Source organism: Macrotis lagotis, chromosome 1, assembly GCF_037893015.1.
Source record: "Macrotis lagotis isolate mMagLag1 chromosome 1, bilby.v1.9.chrom.fasta, whole genome shotgun sequence".
In the NCBI taxonomy this organism is placed as follows: domain Eukaryota; kingdom Metazoa; phylum Chordata; class Mammalia; order Peramelemorphia; family Peramelidae; genus Macrotis; species Macrotis lagotis.
The window spans coordinates 893,277,443-893,304,074 of NC_133658.1; the positions used below are offsets into that span (position 1 = coordinate 893,277,443).

General features: G+C 42.2%; 1 protein-coding gene across 1 annotated transcript in view; it reads left to right on the top strand.

The window, feature by feature from the left end:
* The first annotated feature begins 1,104 nt into the window (after positions 1 to 1,104).
* MEGF6 (multiple EGF like domains 6) overlaps positions 1,105 to 26,632 on the top strand; it is a 370,333-nt gene continuing 344,805 nt past the window's right edge. The window contains exon 1 of the mRNA XM_074218662.1: positions 1,105 to 1,445. Coding sequence (XP_074074763.1) covers positions 1,354 to 1,445 — 92 coding nt within the window. The 5' untranslated portion in view covers positions 1,105 to 1,353. The remainder of the gene's footprint in view (positions 1,446 to 26,632) is intronic.

Genomic DNA, 26,632 nt, shown 5'->3' on the forward strand with positions numbered 1-26,632 from the left:
GTTGCTATAATGTCTGTTGCAGGTGGGGCTATCCCCCACCCCCTACCCCAAGCTACAAGTTGCCAAGAAAAGTCAGAAAAGAAACAATCACCCAAAACGCCTAGGGTGTATTTGGCTTAGAGCCGCAATTGTGATTTGAGAAAGAGAAAGAAAACCGGGATTTTTTCTTTTTTGGGGGGGGGGGAGGAGCAGAATCGAGCAGCAAAGGCGCAGCCAGTGTTAAGGTTGGGCTGCTTATTATTAGGTTTTTCCTTCATTCTTGATGAACCCCGTGATATCAGGGGAGGTGACAAGCACAGGAATTGGGTTGGAGTGAGGGGGGCTGTGCTAAGTCTCCGGCCTCGCTTTCTCCTCCCCAGCCCGCTGGGTCCAGTGGCCAGATGATGTCTGTCCTTCATTCTCAGAGAAGCCCATGACATCATGGAGGTGCTGCCATGACAGGCACATAACCTGGATTTGAGTGGGGAGGGGGTTGTGCTAAGTCCCCAGCCTCACCTTCTCCTCCAGAGCCACCTGGGTCCAGGGGCCAGGTAGGGACCAGGACGACTGCGGATGGCCCTGGATTCAAGCCATCAGCTTGGCCTGTGGAAGGGCTGGGGAGCCTCTGAAGGCATCTGTGGTCAGAGGCTCTCTCTCTCTCTCTCTCTCTCTCTCTCTCTCTCCCTCTCTCTAAGTCCCCAGTACCCTCGGATGGGGGGAGAGCAACCAGTCTGCTTTTGTCAGAAGGGGAGAAGGGGTGCTGGGAAGGCAGGTGAGATGGCACTGGCGGCTCCCCCGGGGGTCTGCGGGCCACTTTCGGGGTGTTTGCACACACTATAGGGTTCCAATAAGTAACTGCCCGCTTCGGGGGCGCGGGGACGCGGAGGCGGGGGTGCAAGGAGGGCGCTCCCCTTCTTTCCCCGCAGCCGGGGGACCCCGGTGCAGCCCACCCAGTGCTGCCGCTGCCGGCGTTGGGAGGACCCCGAGGAAGGCTGCCGAGGTGGGGGTGGGCGGGCCGGGGAGGGGCTGGGGGCGGGCCCAAGCCCGCGGCCGGGGTTCGGGGTGCGGAGCGCAGGGAGGGCGGCAGGCGGCCGGCACGCCGCGGGGTAACGGGAACCTCTCTGGGGCTCCGGGGGGCAGCGCCGCTTCTCGGGGCGGATCTCGGCGCGCAGCCCCCCACCCCGGTCCTTCGCGTCCGGGGTGGCCAGCCGGCGGGGACCCCTCGCCCGCAGCCCCCCGCGAGGCGCGCACGTGGAGGCGCCCGGGAGCCCCCAGACCCCGCGAGCTCGGCCGGGACCGGGGGGTGCCCCCTGCCAGAGGAGCCCGGGCTTCCCGGGGCGAGTGGCGGAGCACCCCCGGACCCCGGGGCCAGCCATGGAGCGACCTGCCCCGGCCGTGGCCCTGGCCCTGCTGCTGGCCGCTGCCCGCTTCCCCCCCACCCCCGGGAGCCAGCTGCAGCCCCCCATGTGAGTAGCAACCGGGGGGCCTCGGCCCCCGGCCCGCTGGTCGGCGTGGGGGGCGGCACTCACTGCCGGTGGTCCCGGCCCAGGGAGGAGGGGTGGGATGTGGGGCTGGGAGTGGGTCGGGGGGCGCCCCGGGAGCGACCGCAGCCGCTGCTCCCCGAGCCGCCCGGGCGGGGACCGGGGAAAGCGAACCCAGAAAAGTTTGGGCTCCGCGGCTGCCGGGGCCGGCGCGCGCCCTCCGGGGGCACGCGGGGGTCCCGTCCTCCTCCTCCGCCGGGCCCCTTCCCCCAGGTCCTGGATCTGGCCCGGCGGGTCCCCCGAGGCACCCCGCCGAGGACTGGGGGGCGGGGGGCGCCGGCTGAAGCCTCGGCCCTGCCCTCGCCCAGCGAGAGCTTGGAGAGCTCAGCCAGCTCTCTGGGCATCATGCTCAGACTTTAAAACCCCAGTTGCTCAGAGCTCTGACCCCCCCATTCCCCCAACCCCCAGCCAGTCGGACTGGGACCTCAGAAGGGGTCGATGAGTGACTCCGGCCTCAGCCCCCTCCATCCCCCCGCCTTGACTTGGGGGTTGCCAACTCTGAAGGGGAACAAATGCCCTCTTCCTTCATCCCATTTGCCACGGTCCCCCGATGTTGTGCCCTCGCCAGGGGCTTTATTGTCAAGCGGCTGCCGGGCAGAGGCTCTAGACAGGGTCCGGGAGCAGCGGGAGCAGGGAGAGCTGGCCAGGGGGCTGAATGGGAGAACTGAATTGAGCAAGATGATCCCCCCGCAGGCCTGGCTGGCAGGCCTTCCCCAAGGGCCTTCCCCCGGCCCTTACCTCTCAGCCCGGCGGGGGGCTTCCTCCCATCCTTTCCAGGTTGGGCACATCCAGGAAACAGGGACAGATAGACCTTGGAAGAAGCCCTGGAGCAAAGGTTTCCTCCAGCCACCCTCCTTAAAAGGGAAGCTGCATGGTGGAGGAGAAAGAGAGCCGGTCTTGGAGGAACCCCCAGACACTTCACAGGGACCATCCATTTAGACTCTGCATTACAGCAGAGAAGTCCACGAGTCCCAGGTCACACAAGACTGAGCTCAGGACAGTTGCCCAGGCACAAATTGTTGAGAGCAGTGTGGGTTCCAACCCCAAATGCAACCCACTTTACACTGCCCCCTTTCTGGCCAGTGTATTCATTGTCAAGCCACTTCACTCTCAGATTCTCAAGTTTTAGAAAATGGACATAATACCAGTACTCTCTACTCTTTTAGTGATGTGTAATAAAACTTATTTATAATCTTTAAAAGTATTATATAGTATAATTGACCTCTTAAGGGGCAGCTAGGAGGCACAGTGGATAGAGCCCTGGCCCTGAAGTCAGGAGTACCTGGGTTCAAATCCAACCTCAGACACTTAATAATTACCTAGCTGTGTGGTCTTGGGCAAGCCACTTAACCTCATTGCCTTGCAAAAATCTAAACAAAAATAGATAATAATAATTGACCTCTTGAGGAGAAACAAGCTCATTGACTTTGGAGGAAGGGGACTTAGTTCAGATCCCAACTTTTTTTGCTGCCTGTGTCTTTGTGACCTCCTGGAGGTTACTTCCCTGTATTGGAGGTCCTCGGCTCCATATAAGATCAATCATTTGCCTGGTTTGATTCCTTTAAATAGGCACTCCAGAGCCACATCCTGGGCCACTGGGGTCTGGTGCCACCAAAAGATCTGGATCCACAGGTCAACCTCAATGTCCCCTCCAAGTACTGGTGAATCTTGGTGGTTCCTCCACTTGGAAGTCCTTCCATTCACTGTCTTGTCCATGTGGAGTCCCTGAAGAACCCCTTGAATGGCATTCAGAGTATTCTGATTTTTTGGTCTGATACCAACTATCCAACCAAGTCCAAGTCCATGACTAAGACCAAGACCAGGTCCAAAGCTCAAGCCAAGAATCAATTGAAGATCCAAGTCAGGGCCCACAGCCAAGGCCAAGACCAAAGCCAGTGAAATTCAAAAGATGAAGAGAAAGGAGGGCCTCTGCTCTGCCCTGCTTTCCCTTTCTTGGTGGTGATGGTGGGGTGGGCAAGGAAATTTCTTATCACTGTCTTTAATGGCAACCCTGATGTAATGAGGGATCATTATTAATTATTAGGATGTCCTAAATAACACCTGCTTAGGACTTTTTTCATTTGGAAAACCCTCCTTCCTGCCTCCCCCAATCTTCTCTTTTGTCTCTTTCTCTCTGCCATTGTTGACATGCTGCATTGTTAAATGAATAGACTAGGTTGTTCTAGAGCACATAGTAATTTTGTCTGCCTTCAAATGTTTAGAAAATAGCATTTCCATTTCAGAAAGAATGTTTAGTTTTACTGTGAAACAATTGATGTTGATGAATTTATTTTGTTGAAACATGTTTGGTCTTATTCCAAATGCTTCTGGTTGGATTCTGCTAATGTTCACTACTTCATTCAAATTGAATAATTTATTTTTGCCAAAAAATGGTTGGATTTGAACTCAAATCTTCCCGACCCCAGGCCTAGCACTCTATTCTGAACCACCGGGTTGCATCAGTTCATAAGTTTTCTTGTTCTCTGTATTCCTTATAATTATCATTTCTTAAAGAATAATCATTTTCCATTGCTTTTATATACCATGATTTGCTTAGTCATTCCCCAAATAATGGATAGATGCTTTATTTCTAGTTTCTTGGATGCCACAAAAAAGGGATAATATATTTCTTATTTTGATGTATATGGTTCTCATCATTTTTACATCAGTTACCAGTTCCTCCTTGCTGGTTCTTTTGAAGGATGAAATTGCCATTAAGGCAGGCCAAGAAGTTATTAGCTGCTTGGCTTTTGGCAGTGAAATTGCTCCAGCAGATGCCTAGATAATTGAAGCCCCCATCCATGCTCTGGCATGCCTCCAGGGGTATGAACTATTTCTCCAACTCCTCATCTATTTCTTCCTCCTGTTCTGGTGGTTTGCTGACTATTTCCATCACAAAAATCACTTCTGTTTCTTCACCTTTCCATCTTTACTAAACTATTGTACCATCCACTCTGCTTCCTAGATTTCTTTGGCATTCTCTTCTGTGTGTTTCTTCTTAAGAAAATTCATTAGAGTAGGGATTGCTTAACCTTTTTTGGGTCATAGATTCCTTTGGCAGGCTGGTGAAGCCTTTGGACTCCTGAGAATATTCTTTTTAAATGAATAGAATTAAATAGGGTTACAAAGAGAACCAATTATGGTGAAATATAGCTATCAAAACATTTTTCTGACAAACCAAGTTCATTATGATCAAACTGTGCATACATACTTTTGATCAAGCAATATCACTATTATGTCTCTATCCTAGGGAGATAAAAATAAAAATGGGAAAAGGACTCATTTGCACAAAAATATCAATAGCAGCGTTTTTTGTTTGGAAATAGAGAGGATGCCTGTCAATTAGGAAATGGCAGAGCACATTATGGTATATGAATGTAATGGATTGCTATTGTGCTGTAAGAAATGTCAAGTAAAGGGGCAGCTAGGTGGCAGTGGATAGAGCACCAGCCCTGGAGTCAGAAGCACCTGAGTTCAAATCCGACCTCAGACACTTAATAATTACCTAGCTGTGTGGCCTTGGGCAAGTCACTTAATCCCATAGCCTTGCAAAAAAAAAAAACCCTAATTAACAAAAAGAAGAAATGTCAGGCAGAGTGATTTCAGAAAAACTTAGACAGAGTAACACAAACTGATGCAAAGTGAAGTGAGTTAGAACCAGGAGAACATTGTACACAGTAACATAATGATGATCTATTGTGAATAAACATAGCCATGCTTAGCAGTCCAATGATCCAAGACTCATGATGAAAAATGCTATCCACTTCCAGAGAAAGTCTTGATGGAGTCTGAATATAGATTGAAGCAAAGTGTTTTTCACTAGTTTTCAATTTTTTTTGACGTGTTCCTTTTTTCACATGACTAATATAGAAATGTTTTACATGATTGCACACACACACACACACACACACACACATATATATATATATATATATATATATATATATATATATGTATATCCTATATCAAATTGCTTGCCATATTAGGGAGGGGAGGGAAACATGGAGAAAAGAGAAAATTTGGAACTCAAAAATTTAAAAAAGAATATTAAAAATTATCTTTACATGTAATTGGGAAAAAATAAATGCTATTTTTTTTTAAAATAAGAAAAGTCCAGTTCATGAACCCCAGGTTAACAATTTCTTGGTTTTGAGGGTCTGAGAAGGAGCAGTTTGAATAGATAGCTAATGGATTTAAGGGACTTAGGACTTTTAAAAATTGAATAGCCAGGGGTGACTGACTAGGTGGTGCAGTGGATAAAACACCAGTCCTGGAGTCAGGAGTACCTGGGTTCAAATCCAGCCTCAGACACTTAATTACCTAGCTATGTGGCCTTGGGCAAGCCACTTAACCCCATTGCCTTGCAAAAACCTAAAAAAACCCCAAACAAAACTGAATAGCTTAATTCAGTTCCTTCCCCTTCCATGGCCTCTGCTGCTTCCCTGCTACAAAATCTCCCTCCATATTAATTATCATCCTTCCTTTCACCTCTGCCTGTATAAGTTCTATGACTCTTTCCAGGTCTAGGTTAATTCCTACCTTCTCCATGAAATTTTCTGCCCAGGACTTCTTTCTTCCCCTCATGAGGGTTTCTCACTAACTCTGTCTGTCCCAACTGTTCTTTGGTTCTTGTCAGTATTCCTGGACTTCATCATCCTCATCACTCATGTCTGGGACACTTTTAAGATTATAAAATACTTTACTCCCAATGACCCTGCTAGATAGGCCTTGAAAGTATTATTATCCTCATTTTATAGATGAGGAACCTGAGGTTCAGAGAGGTCAACAGCCTTACCTAAGGTTACTATATGGACCCAGGTCTAGAATATTGTCTAACCCCTATGCTACCTCTGCAGTCAGACCAAGAAGGTAGGAAATGGAGGCTCTCTAGGCTCTTGGGTACTTGGCCCTAACCACCACGACAAGCATCTTGCACAGACAGGTCTTGTCATATAATGGGTATTGAAATGCTCCCTAAATGGCTGAATTTGCCAGGTTTCCACTCCTCCAGACTTCAGGGAAGGCTCTCATTACTACAGACCTTCATCATCTCCTGCCTGCTCTACAGCAATAGCTTCCTCATTAGTTTCCTAGCTTCCAGGCTCTCCTCTTGCCAATTCATCTTCCTCAGCACTGTCAAAGAATCTTCCTAAGGCGAAGGTCTGATCATATTACTCCCCTTGTTCAGGAAATGTCAGTGCTTCCCTAGTGCCTCTAGGATAAAGGAAGGCTCTTAAGCTTAGAATTTGAGACCCTTTGCAGTCTAGTTCAATCCATCTTTCCACCCTTATTTCACATTATTCTCCTTCACCCACTTTATATTCCAGTCAGACTGAACTATTTGCTATGTCCTAAATTCCATGTTTCATCTCCAGCCTCCTAATATTTGTACAGACATTTATTGTAAATCGCAATTGTTTTTGGTTCTGGCCATATATCTTTGCTTTGGTAAATTGGGCCATCTTTTGTCTCAATTCTTACCTAGCCCTTAATCACTGAATAGGCATAGTCTCTAACAAACTGAAACCTGGGAGAGATCTTAATTTAGAAAAGCTAAGGTCACCCACTGCTTCCTTCCTTCCTTCCTTCCTTCCTTCCTTCCTTCCTTCCTTCCTTCCTTCCTTCCTTCCTTCCTTCCTTCCTTCCTTCCTTCCTTCCTTCCTTCCTTCCATTCTCCTTTCCTTCTCTTTGAAGACTTGCTTCGGACATCATTTATAAGGGCTCTTAGAGTTCATTAAGATAAAGTGACTTATCCAAAGTCCTCAGGTAGTAATTAGCACAGTTGCATTTGAAGTCAGGACCTCTGACTTAAGATCCATTGTCCCTGTCCAGTACTGGGCCTGTCCTCCTCCTGCTCTCCCTTATATTGACTCCTCTGGGTAAATGTTCTGATCCTCAGAAGAATGAGGAGAGCAGTGGCTCTTTCTTTTTTATCTTTTTCACCCAAACACCTAGTCCAGTGCTTTGTACACAGCAGATTCTAAATATATTTCATATAGAATTGAGTGAAATAAGGCAGACACTGCTTGGAGATTTCCACTGCTTAGGGAAAAGGGAGTCCTTGATTGGGGGGAGTGGATCTTGGGAACTTAGAGGGTCTATGCCCTTTCTTTATTCCCAACTTGATGTTACCAAAAAAAGGAGGGGTAGTACTTTCCTCTCCTCCTTCCTGCTATGACTCGACCCGACTTCCAGAGAAGGACTGGGTTGACAGACTTTAATAAGTGTCCTTTTTCTTGTCCCTCCATTTTACCCAGAAACAGAGAGTTCCTAGCAATATCAAGTGGTTTTTTCTTTCAAAGTAGGGTCAGGGGCAGGATCTGAACTCAGGTTTTCTTGACATCAAAGCCAGAGCTTTTCCCTCAGCCCACTATCAAGAGCTGAAAGGGATCTTAGAGGCCTTTTAATCCACCACTTTCATTTTACAGACAAAAACTTGTCCAAGACATAGGTAGGAAGGAATAGAAGAATTTGACCCCAGGGTCCAAACTTAGTTCTCTTTTTCACTGTTCCACGATGAGTCTTCAAGTGGATCCTTGGCTGCCAGAGGAAGAATGAGTGTCCTTTTCCCAGGGCCCCTAAATATGTGTGCCTCCTCAGTCAGGGCTCAGCTTGGGATTCTTACCTCTGGAGCCAACCAGTAAAGCATCTGTGTACAATGAAGTCCTTGACCAGATTTAGGTTTCCATGGTTATAGGCTTCTCAGGAAGATGGAGCTCTGTCTTAAACAGTAGCCTTTCCCCCCCTCTTGGTCCCTGAACAACTCCTGGGATCTGATTTACCATGGGCTGACCCTGGGAGAGAAGGGAGGAAGGGGAGATGAGAGACAGGAGATGATTGTACCTGTTCACTTTCATTCAATTTCCATTGTGTTTTTTCCTCAATCACAAAACAAAAACATTTTAACATTCATTTTTAAAATTTCGAGTTCCAAATTCTCTCCCTCTCTCCCACCCCTCCCCCTCCTTGAAAAGGCAAACAATTTGATAGAGATTATACATGTGCAGTCATGCAAAACTTTTCCATATTAGCCATGTTGCAAAAGAAATCACAGACCAAAAACAAAGCTAGAATAATAAAAGAAAAAAATTTGAAAGTATGTTTTGATCTGCATTCAGATTACATCTCTGGATGTGGAAAGCAATTTTCATCATGAGTCCTTTGGAATTGTCTTGGATCATTGCTGAGACTAGCTATGTCATTCACAGTTGTTCATCATACACTATTACTGTGACCACTTGTTTACTTTCAACCAACAAACACTTATCAAGTTTATTCCAATAGTCTGCTAATTAGAGACTCCACCAATGCAGCACCAGCAATGGGGGCAGGGCTCTAGCCTCATCACAAGGGACCTTGCCAGTCTTTAAAGCCATTGTTATCATAGATTGGTTTTATAAACTAGCCTTAAATCCATGGGCTCTTAAAACCATACCAATTTGCATTGATGTTTTGGGATCAAATATGTAATTTCTTTGGGATAAGAGGCTAACAAAATGGGAAACCCCTCCATCTCTGCAGGCTCTGACTGCTTAGCCAATTATAGTTGTAGATTGAGGCCTATGCCATATTCACTTATTTAGTATGTATCAGAGAGATGAATCTTTGAAACCCTGAAACTGGTGCTATATGATTGCCTCTGCCTCACTTTTTTATTATTGATAAAAAAAACCTAAACCAAAGCTATCCAACACTTTTACATTACTATTATTTTAGGTTTATTTTTTCCCATCACCTTTCTTTGTAACACTGAAAAACAATCTTTCTGCATTTGACTGTGATGTAATAGTCCATACTCACAGTCCCTTCTTTACTGGGCAGAAGGATTTTCACCTATTCTTAATAATGTTATACTCAATAAAATATTTTTTAATAATAGGGACTTAATAAATGTTTGTTGAATAAAGGAAGGAATCATGAGTGTCTTCCTTCTTTTCCTCCCTCAATCCTTCTTCCTTCCTTCCTTCCTCCCTTCTTCTCTTTCTCTTTCCCTTTCCTTTTTCTCTCCTTTCCTTCCTTTCTTGCTCCTCTCTCCATCTTCCTTCTTTCCTTCCTTCCTTCCTCCCTCCATCTTTCTTTTTTCCTTACTTCCTCCCTCCCTCCTTCCCTTCATTTTTTCCCCTTCCTCCACCATCTTTCTTCCTCCCTCTTTCCATCTTTCTTCCTCCCTCTTGCCCTCAATCTGCCTGCTTTCCTTCCTTCCTCTCTTCCTCCCTTTCTCTCTCTTACCCTTCCTTCTTTCCTCCTTCCCTCCCTCCCTCTCTTCCTTCCTTCCTTCCTTCCTTCCTTCCTTCCTTCCTTCCTTCCTTCCTTCCTTCCTCCCTCCCTCCCTTCCTTCCTTCCTCCCTCCCTTTAACTTCCTACTTTCTTTCCTTCTTCCCCTCCTGTCTTTTTCCCCTCCTGTATCATTCTTCCTCCCTCCCTTCATTCCTTTCTCCTTCCTTTCCTTTCCTTTCCTTTCTTTTTTTCCTTACCTTTCTTTCTTGTATAGACCTGCAAAGAACCCTTTACCAATGCAGATTGTAATTTATTGCATAACTTTTTTTTTCAAGGCAATGGGGTCAAGTTGCTTGCCCAAGGTCACACAGCTAGGTAATTCTTAAGTGTCTGAGGCTGGACTTGAACTCAGGTCTTCCTGACTCCATGGCCACCCGCATAACTCTTAAGAGAGTTACCTGGTTACCTTCCAGTCTCAGCTAAAGTCCTACCTCTTTAAGAAGTCATTTCTGGTCCTCCTTATTCCTTATCCATCTTTTTTGCACACAATTGTTGGCCTCTTGTTTACCCCATTAAGTTATCAACTCCTGCAAAGTACAGACTTTTTTAAGCCTTTCCTTGTATTCCCTCTACTCAGCACACGGAATTGATACTTAATTAATACTTATTGGCTACTTACCTAAGTCTCTGAAGGGTCAATTGATTAGCCCAGGGATTAGCTACTGTGGAGAATGTTCAGGATTCCGACTGTTCTTTCCCTTCAAACCCCACACCCCTCTTGTTCAATACACATCTGATTTTAACCTAGAACAGCCCTGGGAGGCATGATTGTACCCAGTTTACAGATGAGGAAACTGAGTCTGAGAAGGGTTCAGATTCTGCCTCTATTACTTATTAACCATGTGTTCCTGGTCAAGTCTCTGAGCATCAGAAAAACACAAAATTGGAAAGATTCAAGCATCTACTTCATACGAGTTGATCCAAAACATTATGAATTTAAAGATTCTCTCTCTCTCTCTCTCTCTCTCTCTCTCTCTCTCTCTCTCTCTCTCTCTCTCTCATCTCAGATGAGGAAACTGAGGTCCATTGGCTTTCCCAGACCCCACAATCAGTAAGGTGTAGAGCTGTGGGTTTCAACATAACCCCTCCACTCCAAGGCTATTTCTCCTGTACCACACTAGTGCTGATGGTGGCAGCTTGCCAATCCTTTTCTCTGCCTTTTCTTCCCCGCCCCCTTCCAGACCTCATATTCTTAGCCAATAAGGAAGGTGAACTTTTCTGCCGTATTTATAGAGTGTGACTCTCTCTTGTTCTTCCTTTCCAAAGTCCCTGAGTGGAAAAGAGGTCTCCGGGGAATGAGGAAGCCTTTTGCTGTCTCTTTTGGGGTGACTCTCTGGTTTACCTAGCCTCTAGGTTCACATGAAGACTATTAGTTCAGCTATGAGCTAAGCCCCAGTTTGGGGGACCAGATGCTCTGACAGCTGGGAAGAATTCGCCTTCAGATCACATTCCGTACACTCTATAGTTTGGAACTTGCCTATTTTCTCCCTTCCATCCCCCAAATGAAAAGCAGGACTCAATTGTACAGAACAGAAAGGCCTGGACATACTAAAGGATTTTTTCCTTTTTTTTTTTTTCTTTTCTTTCTCTCTTTCTTTCTGTCTCTATCTCCCTCTGTCCCTGACTCCTCCCTCTTTCTTTCTTTCTTTCTTCTCTTTCTTTCTTTCTTTCTTTCTTTCTTTCTTTCTTTCTCTCTCTCTTTCTTTCTTTCTTTTTCTTTCTCTCTCTTTTTCTTCTCTCTCTCTTTCTTTCTCTTTCTTTCTTTCTCTCTCTTTCTTTACTCATTTCTTTCTCTTTCTCTTTCTTTCTCTTTCTTTCTCTCTCTCTTTCTCTCTCTCTTTCTTTCTTTCTCTCTCTTTCTTTACTCATTTCTTTCTCTTTCTCTTTCTTTCTTTCTCTTTCTTTCTCTCTCTCTCTTTCTTTCTCTCTTTCTCTCTTTCTTTCTCTTTCTCTCTCTCTTTTTCTTTCTTTCTCTCCTTTTTCTCTTTCTTTCTCTCTCTCTTTCTTTCTCTTTCTCTCTCTCTTTTTCTTTCTTCTCTCTCTCTCTTTCTCTTTCTTTCTCTCTCTCTCTCTGTCTTTCTCTCTTTCTCTCTTTCTTTCTCTATCTCTCTCTCTTTTTCTTTCTCTCTCTCTTTCTCTCTCTTTCTTTCTTTCTTTCTTTCTTTCTTTCTTTCTTTCTTTCTTTCTTTCTTTTTCTTTCTTTCCATGATATAAATACTTTAATTTCTGTTTTCCCACAAGGACTCACTTCCATCGGTCAGGTTTACAACAGTCCGCTTTTCCTTTTATTCCCTGATTTTCCCCTTCACAACCCCCCCCCCCACCTCCAAATGGAAAAATCTGTTAGAGTTGGCCTTCTGAGGTGCCGAAAGCTTCCTTGCTGACTGCCAGAGAAGAACGTCGGCCCACATTTCTCTCTCTTCCCCCTTAAAAATTGTACTTTGTTAGGGGAAGGGAGGGAGCAGTCAGGGTCTCCTTCTGGCCTGGAGACAAGAAACTTGGTCTATGTGAACAAAGTCTCTTAGTTTCTATGGCTTGAGAACTAGAATCCCCCAACTAGTTATCGTAGCTCACATCGATGAGTCCATTAATGTTTCCAAAGAGTTTTATGTGTATTATCATTTTTGCTTCTCACCAATCATCTAGGCTTCCATTGTGGCATTGAGGTTATGAAGAAAAGGCAAAAAACAGTGCCTGCTCTTCAGGAGTTCCCAATTGATTTGGTTAGGCAATATGTATTGGGATCCTTAGGATACATGCCAAGTCAGCAAGCATTCGTTAAAGTCTCACTGGGCCAGGGACTGTGCTCAACACTGGAATTACAAAGAAAAGGCAGAAAATATCCCTGTTTTCAAGGAACTCACATTTTATTTGAGGAGATATTATGTATAAACGTGTGTGTGTGTGTGTGTGTGTGTGTGTGTGTGTGTGTACAATTAAACAGGAGCTTAACATATGCAGTGACCCGCTTGGATAAAGCTGCCTTGATAGCCAGGCTAAACCAGGTTGGAGGTCTCAAGCCCATTGGTGAGTTAGGGGATCTGCCCCAAGCATGTGAAGACCTCCTCCACAGGAATCATTCTTGGATGAGAAGAATTTATTCCAATGGCCTTGAAGCCACTGAAGCAGGTGCTACAGAACCTTAGAGCTGGGCCGCCACCATTTGTCCTGACTCTTGTCCTGCCCCTGGACTTCAGTAACTGGAAGAGACACTGAGGCTGATGACTTTGTATCACTTTGCCTCACTTCAATCTGGTTCCCGAGCAAGTCGAGACATTGCCCTGGCATGTCACTGGGACCCCCCACAACAATGGGTGTATGCATACATATCCATATATGCATACATGCTTTCATGTCAGATGTAGAACACACATACATGTGTAGGCATCTATGCTTATATATGAGATGCACACATTCACATTGACACTCATGCACATAAACTCACATGTGAGATGTATGCATGTGCAACACACATGCATATCAATGAGATGCATAAACACAATACAATACATATATGTTTGTAGAAGAGATGCTCATATATGAGATACATGTATACACACATCCATACATATCATATTTATATACTTGTATATGAGATGCATGAAGGCACACATATAATGCATATATGCATATGAATGTATACGTTCACATACATATAGATAATATGAGATAATACATGCACTCATGCCTATAAAGGAGATGCATGCATGCAGACATATTACACACACACACACACGGGCACACATACTTATAAACCAGAGGCACAACACACACATGTGCACACGTGCATATACAGTATATGCATACATGCATGTGTGCTTATATATGGGATGTATACATACATACACACATACATACATATGTATGAAATAAAGACAGTCAAGTTAGGTAGATGGAGCAGTGACTAAGACCTGAGTTCAAATCTGGCCTCAGACACTTGATGTATAACTAGTTGTGTGATCTTAGGCAAGTCACTTAACCCTGATTGACTCACATCCAGGGCCATCTCCAGTGTCTTGATCCTTGTTTGACCACTGGACCCAGATGACTCCAGAGAAGAAAGTGAGGCTGGTGACTTAGCACAGCTCCCCCCCTTCAAATCCAGTTTACCTGCTTGTCATGGCATTACCTCCCCAATATCATGGTCTTTTTTTTTTAGGTTTTTGCAAGGCAAATGGGGTTAAGTGACTTGCCCAAGGCCACACAGCTAGGTAACTATTAAGTGTCTGAGACCGGATTTGAACCCAGGTACTCCTGACTCCAAGGCTGGTGCTTTATCCACTACCCACCTAGCCGCCCCCATGGTCTTCTTCAGTAACAAAGGACAAACAACAAACAATAACACAATGCCAGATATAGTCTTAGGTACTAGAAACAAAGAAATGCAAAAAAAAAGAACAAAAACCCCCAAACCCCACAAAACTCAAGCAAAACTCAAATAAAACCCAACCCAGTCCTTGCTTTCAAGAAGCTCACATTTTAATGGAGAAGAGACTTCATGCAAACAACTATGGATAAAAAAAAAAAAACACCAGCCAGGATAATTGGAGGTAATAGAAGAGGGAAAGCAAAAATAGCACCAATGGAATCCCAATGACTTTTTTAGTTGTTGGATGATGTTTAGTCATTTCAGTTGTATCTGATTCTCACTGACCCCATTTGGAGTTTTCTTGGCAAAGATCATGGAGTGGGTGGTCATTTCCATTTCCAGCTCATTTTACAGAAGAAGAAATTAAGGCAAACAGGGTTAAATGACTTGCCCAGGGTCACACAGTTAGGAAATGTCTGAGGTTAGATAAGAATCAGGAAGAGGAGTCTTCCTGAGTTTAGTCTCCATATTCTGTTCATTGAGCCACCTACCTGCTGCTTCTCTCTCTCTCTCTCTCTCTCTCTCTCTCTCGGTTTTTGCAAGGCAAATGGGGTTAAGTGGCTTGCCCAAGGCCACACAGCTAGGTAATTATTAAGTGTCTGAGACCCAGGTACTCCTGACTCCAGGGCTGGTGCTCTTTCCACTATGCCACCTAGTTGCCCCTTGCTTATATCTTTTACTGATGAGGAAATTGAGTCTTAGGGTAGTTAATAAAAGAAAAGAAACTTTAGAAGTCCATTTTCATTTTGCAAAGGAAAAAAATTAACCCATTGGGGGCAAGTTACTTACCCAAGTTCATTAGATAGTTAAATGAATTTGAAAGATTCTTAATTTTAAATGATATGCTCTTTCTTTCCATACCTCATTGCCCCTTTACTAGCTTCTTAACACAAGGAAAATAGTCCATCCTCTCAAGTCCTTCCATTGATCACAGTTCAGGAGAATTTTAAGTGTCTCTTCTTTTCATTATGGTGGTAAGTGGGAAACTTTGATTTTCCTGGATGGGGTTGAATTATGGAGCCTACAGTCAACTTAGTGCCCATGACTATGACTATGAAACTTGACTGTGGGAGACAGTAGATTCTGAAGGAAGGGGTCAGGAAGGAGAAGGAAAGGCCTGAACCATCATCCCTTGGGACGATGAAGCCCATGACACTCTTACATCACATAGGGAGCTCTCAGAGCTTCCATGGGCCATTTGGGGCTAGGATATCACATTCAAGGACCTTTATAGTTCTTGTGTTTTTGGACCCATTCTATCCTAAACAAGAATACTGGAACTAAGGGCAGTTTGAAGGAATCAAAATGATCTTTGGATCTTTTCCAATTCTCTTGGCTCTAGGTTTCTATTCAGCTTGCTCATTCTTCTCCCCAAATACACACAGAAAGAAAGCCTATGTTATGCTTCATTTGTTCAAATCAGCACAAGCAGCAAGAAGAAGTATTCCCCATGGGGGGAAATACAAATTCAATTCAATGTAGTAAGAATTTATTAAGTGCCTGCCTGCTAGTGCTGGGCAAGGTAGATACAAAGACAAGAAGAAAAACAGACTCTGTTTTCAGGGAGCTTCTATTCTACTAAAGGTGGGGCATCTGATAGCAAGGCATAGATAAGTAATTATCTATGTATAATGTGTATAAAATGCATAAATAAATTCATTCAGATTATTCATTGGAAGATCAAATCCTGAAGCAGAAGCTTAAATGCTTTGACCACATAATGAGAAGGTGGGACTTATTGGAAAAGATCTACTGTTTTGAAAAATTGGAGGCAAAGGGAAAAGGGGAGCAGAGGATGAGATGGGTAGATAGTGATGCAGAATCAATGAACATGAGTTGGAAAGATGGTATGTAGTGGAGGATAGAAGAGCCTTGTATGCCATGTGGTTATGAAGACTGGACATACTGAATAAATAAACCACAATATAAAGTAATTTAAATTAAGGAAGGGAGACTACTAATGACCGGGGTGGGGGTGGAGGGGTAGTCATAAAAAAACCCTAAAGGTTATGTGGGCAGTGGTCCCTTGAAGGTGGCTAGAGATTCTTTGAGGTAGAGGTGGTGTTAGAGAGTATTACAGTGAGAGATAGATTGCTCTACTGTTTCTCTGGGCTATCTGCAGACTCATAGTGGCCCTGATTAGAGTTTTGCCCAAAGGTAGGGAACTCATGCTCTCCTGCTAATTTAAAATGTTTTTTCCTTTTCATATTTTTTTTTTTAGCAAGGCAGATGGGGTTAAGTGGCTTGCCCAAGGCCACACAGCTAGGTAATTATTAAGTGTCTGAGACCGGATTTGAACCCAGGTACTCCTGACTCCAAGACCGGTGCTTTATCCACTGTGCCACCTAGCCGCCCCCATATTTTTCTTTAAAAGTTAAGAATATATCCAGCTCCTAAATTTAAGGTTTGGCCCCCCCCAAATTGGTTCTAAGTAAACTTGTCAAGTCTTAGGTGGTAACTGTAGGGAATGTCCTCCCACATAACTGGAGGGAAAGTGAAGGATCACATTTGTTTCTCCTACTGTGACCCATGGAGAGAGTGCAGAGGCTTTCCTGAGCTCCATTTGTGACTTTGTTTTTAGATCACAGATGCTTCTCAGAACTTCCTGCTCAAAAGGGGAAATACTGAATCCCCCAAAGAGGTAGCATCCTAGCCATGTGAGTTTCGCTGGGACTTAATTCCTATGACTCAACCTGTGTGCGCCTTAGTTTCCCCATCTATAAAATAAAGAATTCTGCCTCTAAATTTGTCATCCAATGATAAATAATAGTAACGGCTAACATTTGTATAGTTCTGTTCTTTAGCCTATGATTAATTATAATAACGGCTAACATTTATAGGGCTGTCATTTATCCAATGACAAACAGCAGCTAACATTTATAGAGAGCTGTTAATTATCCAATGACAAATAAGAACGAACATTTACAGAGCGCTGTTATTTATTCTATGATAAATAATAACATCTAACATTTATAGAGTGCTGTTGTGTATCCAGTGATGGATAATAGCTAAGCGTGACGTAGAGCTTTTAGATTTACACATACTATCTCTCACACTTCACAACAATATTGCTCCTGTAGCCTCAGTTTCCACATATTTTACAGATGTGGAGAGTAAGACTATAGGAGAAATATTGTTGTGAGATGTGAATGAGAGATAGTATCGTCACCCCCATTGTACAGATGTAGAGACTGAGACTAAAGGAGGTGAAATGCCTAATCCAGGGTAACTGCTAGGAAATGTCTGAAGTAGGATTCAAACTTTTCTCATCCTCAACTCCAAATCTAACAAGCTACCTGCTATACCACTTAGAAGTCTTGAACAGATTGACTTTTTAGAGCAGATTCTGAACTCCTCAATCCAAGAACCTTGGAGAAAGATATGGCACCTCAAGATTTGCTCAGTTAAACGTGGTCATTGCTGCTATATTCTGGACCCTAAAGAGATGGGTCATACTTTATTTTCCAGCACAAGGGTTCTTCGCTCCATTGGTGGGATGAGGAGGCTTAGGGTCTCCTTCTCAGGACCATGTTTTTAAATGCATAATATCAAAGACAAAGGCAGGAGCAGTCTTCCTGACTCCAGGTCCAGTGGTTGAGTCAGGTGCTTCTGAAGAAGGCTTGGTCCTCATCAAGTCCAACTCATGCTTCAATATTTTCTACCCCTCTCTATAAGTGATCATCCAGCCTCTGCTTCTTGAAGTCCTCTGAGGATGTGAAAGACTCATCACATACTGAGGAAGCCCAGTCTGCTTTGGAACAGCTGTGATTGTTAGGAAGTTTTTCTTGACGTCAAACTTAAATTAGCTTCTTGGCAACTTCCCCACATCATTCCTCAACTACCCTTTGTAACAGAAGGGAATAAGTATAATTCCTGATCCTTGTGGCAGCCCTTCAAGAAGACAAGCTCCAGACTCTGAATTCTCCAAGTCAGCATTTTGAGCTTTAGGAAAGCATTTCTTTCCACAGGAAAAGTAGCAGCTTAGTGATTAAATATATAGAACCTGGATTTAGGAAGATCTGAATTCAAGTCCAACCTAGGGTACTCACTAACTGTGGGTCCTTAGGCAAGCCACTAGAACCCATGCCAACTTCAGTTTCTCATCTATAAAATCAGGACCATAATATTGCTTTCCTTCCAGGTGTGTTTGTGAGGGTAAAATAGGATATATGTGTGTACAGCATTTTGCAAAAAAACAAAAACAAAAACAAAAACAACTCTATAAAGCAAAAAAAAAATGCTACATTTCTCTACTAGACGTGTCAAGGGGTGTGGAATACAGAGCTGCATTAGAATTCAGCAGAAGTTCAGAGAAATGGTCCTTTTAATGGAAAGTGCCTTAACCTTGAGATCAGAAGGCTTGGTTTGACATTTAGGAAACTCAGGACATTTATTCTGCTTTTTCTGAGACTGGAATTTTTCTAAGTATATTTTGCTCACCAATAAGGAAAGGGCTTTGCAAACAATGAAGCACTAAAGAGATTCTAGTGTATGCTGTTAGTAGAGGAGAGGGATATATAAAACTTCTGGATTGCTGGAGAACATACTTAATATAATTTAATACAATATTCATATATATCTATGTATGTATGTGTGAAAATTAGTCTGGAATTCTGAAGCTTCAAAAATCTGGGTTCTTTGAGTAAAGAAAGAATCTGATGAGTCTGATCTCTGACTCTTACCTCTGCTTGTCTAAAAACATGTACCATCTTGCTCTCCAGTGCTACTTTGCCAGAATCTCTTTCCCAGAACAGATTTGCAATTTTTAAGAATGAAATGACCCTTTTCTCCAAGGTCAGATCCTTTTTATGTGCCCTTGATCCCATCCCCCTCCTGTCTTTTGTGAGAGTTTAGCTCTTTGATCATTTTTCTTCAGGCTTATCTTCCATCTTTCCCTTTCTACTGCTTCCTTCCTCACTTTCTGCAAACATGCTTCCCTCTCCATTATCCTTATAATATGCCCCTTCACTTTATCTTCAAACTTTTATCCTTTATCTCTTCTTTCATTTCAGGGTCCTTAATCTGTAGTCTCTGAACTTAATTTTTAAAAATAATTATTTCAATATGATGGATTACTTTTATAATCCTATGCATTTTATTGTTTGCATTTTAAAAACATTATTCTAACAAGGGTCCATTGGTTTTACCAGTAGGTTTATAAATAGCTGGAGAATTAGAATTCCAGTCGTAGAGTTTCAGTGTATTCTTTAACTCTGTTTCATCATTGCCCACTCATGTCTCAACCTTTTACAATCTGGTTTTTGATCCTACTATCTATTGAACTACTTCCCCTTAATCCTTCCCCTCTTCCATCCTTTTCCTATGTTTTTTTTTTTATTCCTTCAACACCACCACTCCCCCCCACCCCCAACTCCCCTCCCTAGGCTCTCTCTGATCCAGAAACACTGGCATCTTTATGGTTCCTGGAAGGAAAAATTCCAGCTTCTGACTTTCATCATTTTCACTCCCTAGACTGGGATGATCCCTCTCTTTATCTCTGACTTCTGCCTTCCCTGACTTCCTTCAGAATCCTTTTGAAACTTGTTTCTGATCTTAATTCTAGTGCCTTCCCTCTGTTGATTATTTCCAATTTTATTTGTTTGTATATTGTTTTCCTTAGTAGATTGTGAACTCCTTGAGAGAAGAATCTGTCTTTTGCCTTTCTTTGCATTCCTAATACTTAACAGAATGACTGGCCCACAGTAACTACTGAGTTAATTTTTTATTCAAAAACTTTTCCCAAGGTAATTAGTCATCTTTAACTGCCAAGTCCAATGGCTATTCCTCAGTCCCCATCCTCCTTGATATTTCTTCATCTTTCAAAATACCACTGACCACTCTGCTCCTGGATGTTGACCCTTCTCTTGATTTCTGTGGCTTTGAATATGTGAAAAAGCCTTTTTAAGCATTACAGATCAAGTTCTGTGTTCAAAACTAAAGGTGGATAAAGAAAAAAAATGAGACAGTGCCTACTCTCATTTTGGGATCTCTTTCAGGTGGCATTTAGTGGATTCTTTCAATTTCTATTTCACCCTTTGGTTCTAGAATATTTGGGCATTTTCCTTTATAATTTCTAGAAATATGATGTCTCTTCTAGAAATATGATGCTCTTTCTTTGATCATGGCTTGCAAGTAATCCAACATTCTTAAATTACGTCTTCTCTATTTTTTCAGGTCAATTGATTTTCTGGATGAGATATTTCTCTTTTTCTTCTATTTTTTCATTCGTTTGACTTTGTTTTATTGTTTCTTGATGTCTTGTGGAGTCATTAGTTTCCACTTGCCCAATTATATTTTTAAACTGTTATTTTCTTCAGTATTTTTGTGCTATTTATCAAGCTATTGGCTTTTCATAGTTTTCTTCCCTTGTTCTCACTTTTTTTATCTTATTGTTCCTTCACCACTCTTACTTGATTTTGAAAATCGGTTTTTTAGGTCTTCCAGAAGTTCTTGTTGAGTTTATGTCCAATTTATTTTTTGAGAGGAAGTTTTGCTTGTAGCTGTTTATAAATCATTGTCTCATGAGTTTGTTTCTTATTCTACTCTGTCACCATAGTATTTTTATGGTCGGGTTCTTTTTTTTCCCATTGTTTGCTCATTTTTCCTGTTTATTTCATAACTTTGAACTTTATGTTAAATTTGAACTCTGAACCCAGTGGGGAATGGTTGGGGGACTTTGTCCCAACCTTTTCTCTTTAAAATGAAAAGGTTGGAAGTCTTCTTCCAGTTCTTTAAAAAAAAGCTTCATGCTTTTTTTTGCATTGCCATTTTTAGAGCTATTTTGGGGAGTTTAGAAATGTTTGGTGCCTCCAAGGTGATATGAGAAGAGGTGAGATCATTGTTCTTGTCTTTGCTTGATTTTTACCCATAAAGAACCCTGATCCCATGGGACTGTAATCTGCACTGCTTCTTATTGACCCTGAGCACTCATCACTTAAAAGTGCTCCTCTCTGCCCTTGAACAGTGACCTAGAAGTTGGTATTGGCTATAGAGTTGCTTAACAGTGTCCAGTCCAGTGTTTAGTGCCAGCAAGGGGATCCCTGGTAATCTTTTTCTGATCAGTTGCCAGGTTTCCTTACCTTCTCTAGCCTTGGGACCTCTTGAAGCTGCTACCACCTGTTTCCATCACCTTCTCTCAGCCATATGGGCTCCTGTCCAGGTTCTGTCCCATCCTCATGTCAGAAATCTCTTTTGTCTTGGGCTGCAAGAAGGTCTCACCCTGCCCTTTTGTTGTCTCTGCTACTCCCAAATTCAATTTGAAGCATTATTTTGAAGTTGTTTGGGGGGAATTCTGGGACTGCTCAGCCGAGTGCTTTCTCTATTCTACCATCTTGACTCTGCTCTGACAGGTCATAGTCTCACGAATCTCACACTCTAATGGGGGGGGAACACATTAGGAAGGGAGAAAAATAAGCATTGAAAGTTCCTATTATGTGCCAGATATTACTTTTCAACTATTTTTCTGATTTGATTTTCACCTGGGAGGTAGGTGTTATTATTATTTCCATTTTACAGTGGGAGAAACTAAGGCAAGCCCAAGGTCATACAGATAGTAACTGTCTGAAGATGGATTTGAATTGCAGACCCAGCCAACCACACAGTCAGTCACTCAGCTGTTACTCAAAAGATGTGTAAGAGATAGAAAGGCTAGCAAGTTAGTTTTCCAGGTCATTGGAAGCTGCTAGAGCAATTGAAATCAAATTTTACAGTAAGGAGGGTAGTTCTCCCGATCAGGGAAAGAGGCTGGTCTTCCCTGAGGCATTTTGGTGGATGATCACCCATTCCTAGTTCCCTCACTTCTGACTTCCTTGTGATCCCCCCAAGGCTCTGACCTCAGTCCTGTTCCCTGTACCATAGAGAATGAGAGTGCTGTGCCCCAAGTTTGGAAGGGGTTTCTTCAAATCTCAACTTTGACATTTGCTTAACTTGGTGACTTTGACCTAAACTCTGTTTCCTCATTATGAAAGGGGAACAGGAATATCCATAAGACCTACCTGACAGGGTTATTGTGAGGTTCAGAGGAAATAATCTATGAGAAACAGAAGTTGAAATCTATTGTCTATTATCTGTTATTTTGTTGTTGAATTATATTGTCTTTATTGTATTGTTATTGTCAGTCTTTTTATTGTTATCTTCTACTAAGTATCTACTATTGTTTCCCTTGACAATAAACCCCCTCACCTTTCTCAGTTCACTTATCATTTCTAGGTAAATCACTCCTGGATCTGATTTCACAGGGGTGGGGGTGGGGGGTGATAAGACTAGTTGGCTTCTGAGATTCCTTCCAGCTCTGTCAGTGATCCTTATGAGTTCAAATCCTTCGTGTGACTTTGGGGAAGACTCTTGTCTTAGTACCCTTTTCTCTTTAAAATGAAAAGGTTGGAAGTCTTCTTCCAGTTCTTTAAAAATGGAGGTGTTAGAGTAAATGACCTCTAAGGTCTCTTCCCTCTCTGCATTAATGATTTTGTGACCTTATCTTTGTCATTGAGCATTTATTCAGTGCCTACTATTAAGTGACAGATACCTTGCTGGGTCCTAGAGGTACAAAAAAAGTCAAAAGACAGTTCCTGAATTAAAGGAGTACATAGTATAATCTAATCTTTGTCAGCTCTGGCTCAGCCCACTTGAGAAATGATATGTCTCTTAAGGCCAAGCTCCAGAATTGCAGTTGTGGCTAACATGAAATAGCAGGTCAATGAAGTCCATGGGTAGGTCATGTTGAGAGATCCTAGTTTGGGCTTCCATAGAACCCGGTTGGGTTTTCAACACTTTGGAAGCAGCCCTCAGCCGTCCCATTGGTTGGGAGATAAAAGTAAAATGGAGGACAGGGAATCTGAAATCAGCCAGAATAGGAATCATTTCCTTGAATAAACTTAGCTAGCTGACTTCACAGGATTTAAAATTGGCAGAGATTTCAGAGATATAGCTTAAATCCTACCCTCGCTTCCAATTTAACAGAAAAAGAAACAGAGAGGGAAAGTTCTTTGTTCAAAGTCACACAGCTAGCATGTAACAGAGGTGGGATTTGAACCTACATTTTCGGCCTTGACTCCAGAACTATTTGGGAGCATGAATTCCCACTTCTCTATTATCCTGAGCTGTATTTGGATATTATAGTTATTTCTGGATTTGTTCAGCTTCCTATCCCCAACCCCATCCCCTTGCCCCAACTATGAATTTCCTCCACTGAAAAAAGGAAAAGGAGTTAAGCAAAAATAGCCCACATGAGGATGAAGTCTGAGGATGCAGACAACATTCTGGCCCCAGAGTACCCACACATGAGTCTTCTTGCTGAGTATGCATTATTTCATCTTGACTTGGAATCAGTGGCTTAGGAAGTGAAGAATCACTGAGTCTGTAGGAGGGGGCTGTCATAAGGCAGTCCACAGCGATGTAAACCAAATTTTATGTACAAGATATCAGCTTGGGGGCCTTTGGATGCTTGGAAAGAGAAAATAAATTTTATTATTTATTATCAATTTGGAAGCCAAAGTATTTAATCTCCAAGTTAATTAGCTACAGTGTCCTGGCATAAACTCTGCCATTTCCCTCCCTTGTGAATTATTGGTGGTTTTGCAGAGGTTTCCTCTGCCCAGGCTACTGATTTCTTTTTGCATTTCACAAATTACTTTTATTTTTTTGCCCAAGGTCACACAGCTAGGCAATTATTAAATGTCTGAGGCAATATCTGAACTCAGGTCCTTCTGACTTCAGAGCTAGTGCTCTAACCACTGTACCACCTAGCTGCCCCCATTTCCCAAATTGCTTGACTGGATGGGGTTCAAAAAATGAAAAGGGACATGGAAAACTTTAATTTAATAGAAACAAAGGCTTCAGCTGTTTGAATCTCTTGCAGGCTATTGAGTGTCCTGCTAGAACTATCTGGGATAGACTGGGTAAGGTGGAGCCAAGAGGCAGATGATTTATAGGGACAGGATGTTGCATACGTTGCCACACTTGGTCATCTTATTGGTTGTTTTGACTAACTTTTTCTTTGTTCAAGGAAGGATTTCTTTGGGAAGAGTTGGGCAAAATATGAAGGCTATACATGTTTCACTCTTTTTTAAAATTAAAAAAAATTTTTTTTAGGTTTTTTTTTTTTTGCAAGGCAATGGGGTTAAGTGGCTTGCCCAAGGCCATACAGCTAGGTAATTATTAAGTGTCTGAAGCCTGATTTGAACTCAAGTACTCCTGACTCCAGGGCTGGTGCTCTATCCACTGAGCCACCTAGCTGCCCACATGTTCCACTCTTAATTCTTATCCAATTATCATGGAAAAAACTTGACTTTTTATTTAAACATATATTACTATTATGTGATATTTCCATTGAAGTATTGGGTTATTTTAAATACATTGGCCATGGGACATGCTAATCATACCTGGCCAAGTCCTCCCAATTCTACCCTGTATCCATTTTGTCTATGATATGTTGTGTCCCTAGTTAGAATGTAAGTTTCTTGAGGATAGGAACTGTTCACCTTTGTCTTTGTGTCTCTGGGGCCTGGAGTAGTTGTAGATTGACAAATACCAGAGAAAGGGAAAGGAGAAAGCCCATGTACAAGGCTTACATGTCCCAAAGAGACTTTCTAGAGGATATCTTTACAGCTGTCTGATATGAGGCGGGCTTCCATGATCCTCTGGATATGTGCTAAGTTTGGAAGGTGAGGAGAGCTGCCTCCAAGAAGGCTTATCTTTCTCTTTTGTATAGGAAAAGTCCCAGCTCATACCTATTATCGAAATGCTTCCCCCATTTCTAGCCTGTCTTCTTGCATTTTCTAGGATGCTGATTGGCAAAGAGATAGATGTTAACTATTATCTCTGCCTTCAGATCTGTTTGGGGGATCTTTCAGTACAATCATTAGTTGAGAGATATGAGAGCATGGGATTAGAATGTTCTCTCATTTACTGAAGGATATCCAGTGAGGGGAATGTGGGGAATTTTATCTATAATCTTAACATGATCTATAATTTTAGTTAAGGTCGGGCATTTGGGTCCCAACAGACGCTGTCCTTCTTGAGGATAGAGTGGGAGATCTCAGCTGGTTTCAGGAGTGAAAGCAAGAAGCAATCAAACACAGATTTAGTTAATTAATGGACATGAGTCTTCTCAGGAATTTCTGTTTCTGAATTGCTCAGCTAGTATTAGGAGGATGGCCTTGAGTTGTTCTCTTTATCGGAGATCAAAGGCCTTTGATGGAAAGTGATTATATCCTTTCCCTTGGGATTTCTATTAAGAATGATAGCTCATTTTCTGTTGGGAAAGGGTAAATAAACTTCCAATAAGCAAAAATCCCCTTGAGGAAAGGCTTTCATTATGAATATAGGTTGTGTCTAACTCTGTGTACACCTCTATTTTTTAGTGAATAAAATCAGTTTATTTGCATTCCCAAGAAAGGCATTTGTATTTATTCAGTTCTAAGCAGCACCTTTATGCTTACATATTTCAAGAGAATGGGTCTTAGAAGTTGCAAACCAAACATTATGAAATGAATTTGTTTCCTTGTTGGTACCTACCAAAATGAGATAACATGTAAAGCATTTTGCAAACCTTAAAGTGCTCTATGAATGTGAACTATTTATCATCATCAAGATTATTATTATTATTATTATTATTATTATTATTATTATACATTTTAGGTAAGGATTAGACTACAAGGCTTAAGAGACCCTATTCCAATTCTTTGATTCTGTGAGAGGAGGTCTAGGAGATAGGTCCTGACAAACAGCCTATGATCTATGAGATCATAGATTTCAATTTTGAAACCACTTTAGAGATATAGTTATCCCTTCAACATTGTTATTTTCCTCATCATAGTTTTGCTATATTGCAGGCTAGCATAAGAAATCAAATAAGAATTGTGGGGGGGGGGAGTTTTTAGAAGTCATAGACAAGACACAAAGGCCTGCAGATAGAAAAAAATTCAAAATTCAAAAATATATAAAACACATCATATTATATAATATATAATATTTTATCTTTTAATACCATAGTAATTCTCACTTCTTCTCTGGTATAAGGGTACCTCTTAATTCCATAATATTTCATACTTCTTCTCTAATATGAAGGGTCAAATATTTTTTGTGAATTTTCTAGAAGATAGGGGTGCCATACTCCTAATCCCTGCATTGTGGAAGAGATTGCTATAGTCTACTATAAACTCTATTTTATTTTTACAAATGAGGAAATAAAATTCCAAAGAGAAAATGACTTTCTGAAGGTTGCACATATAGCTTATTAGCTCTGAAGTCTTTGTTTTCTAATTTATCTATTTCTCCTTTAATTTTAAAAATTTCTTCTTTTGATACATCTTTGGGGTTTGTTGATTTGTTGATTTATTTTTCCCTTGTTGTTCAGTTAGCAAGTAGGAGAGCTGAGTTGAATAAGTTTTCTGACTGCATTGGCTTTATTTCCATTGTATCACATTGTTATAGTTGAGGAAAACAAATTCACATGTTGTCCATGTCT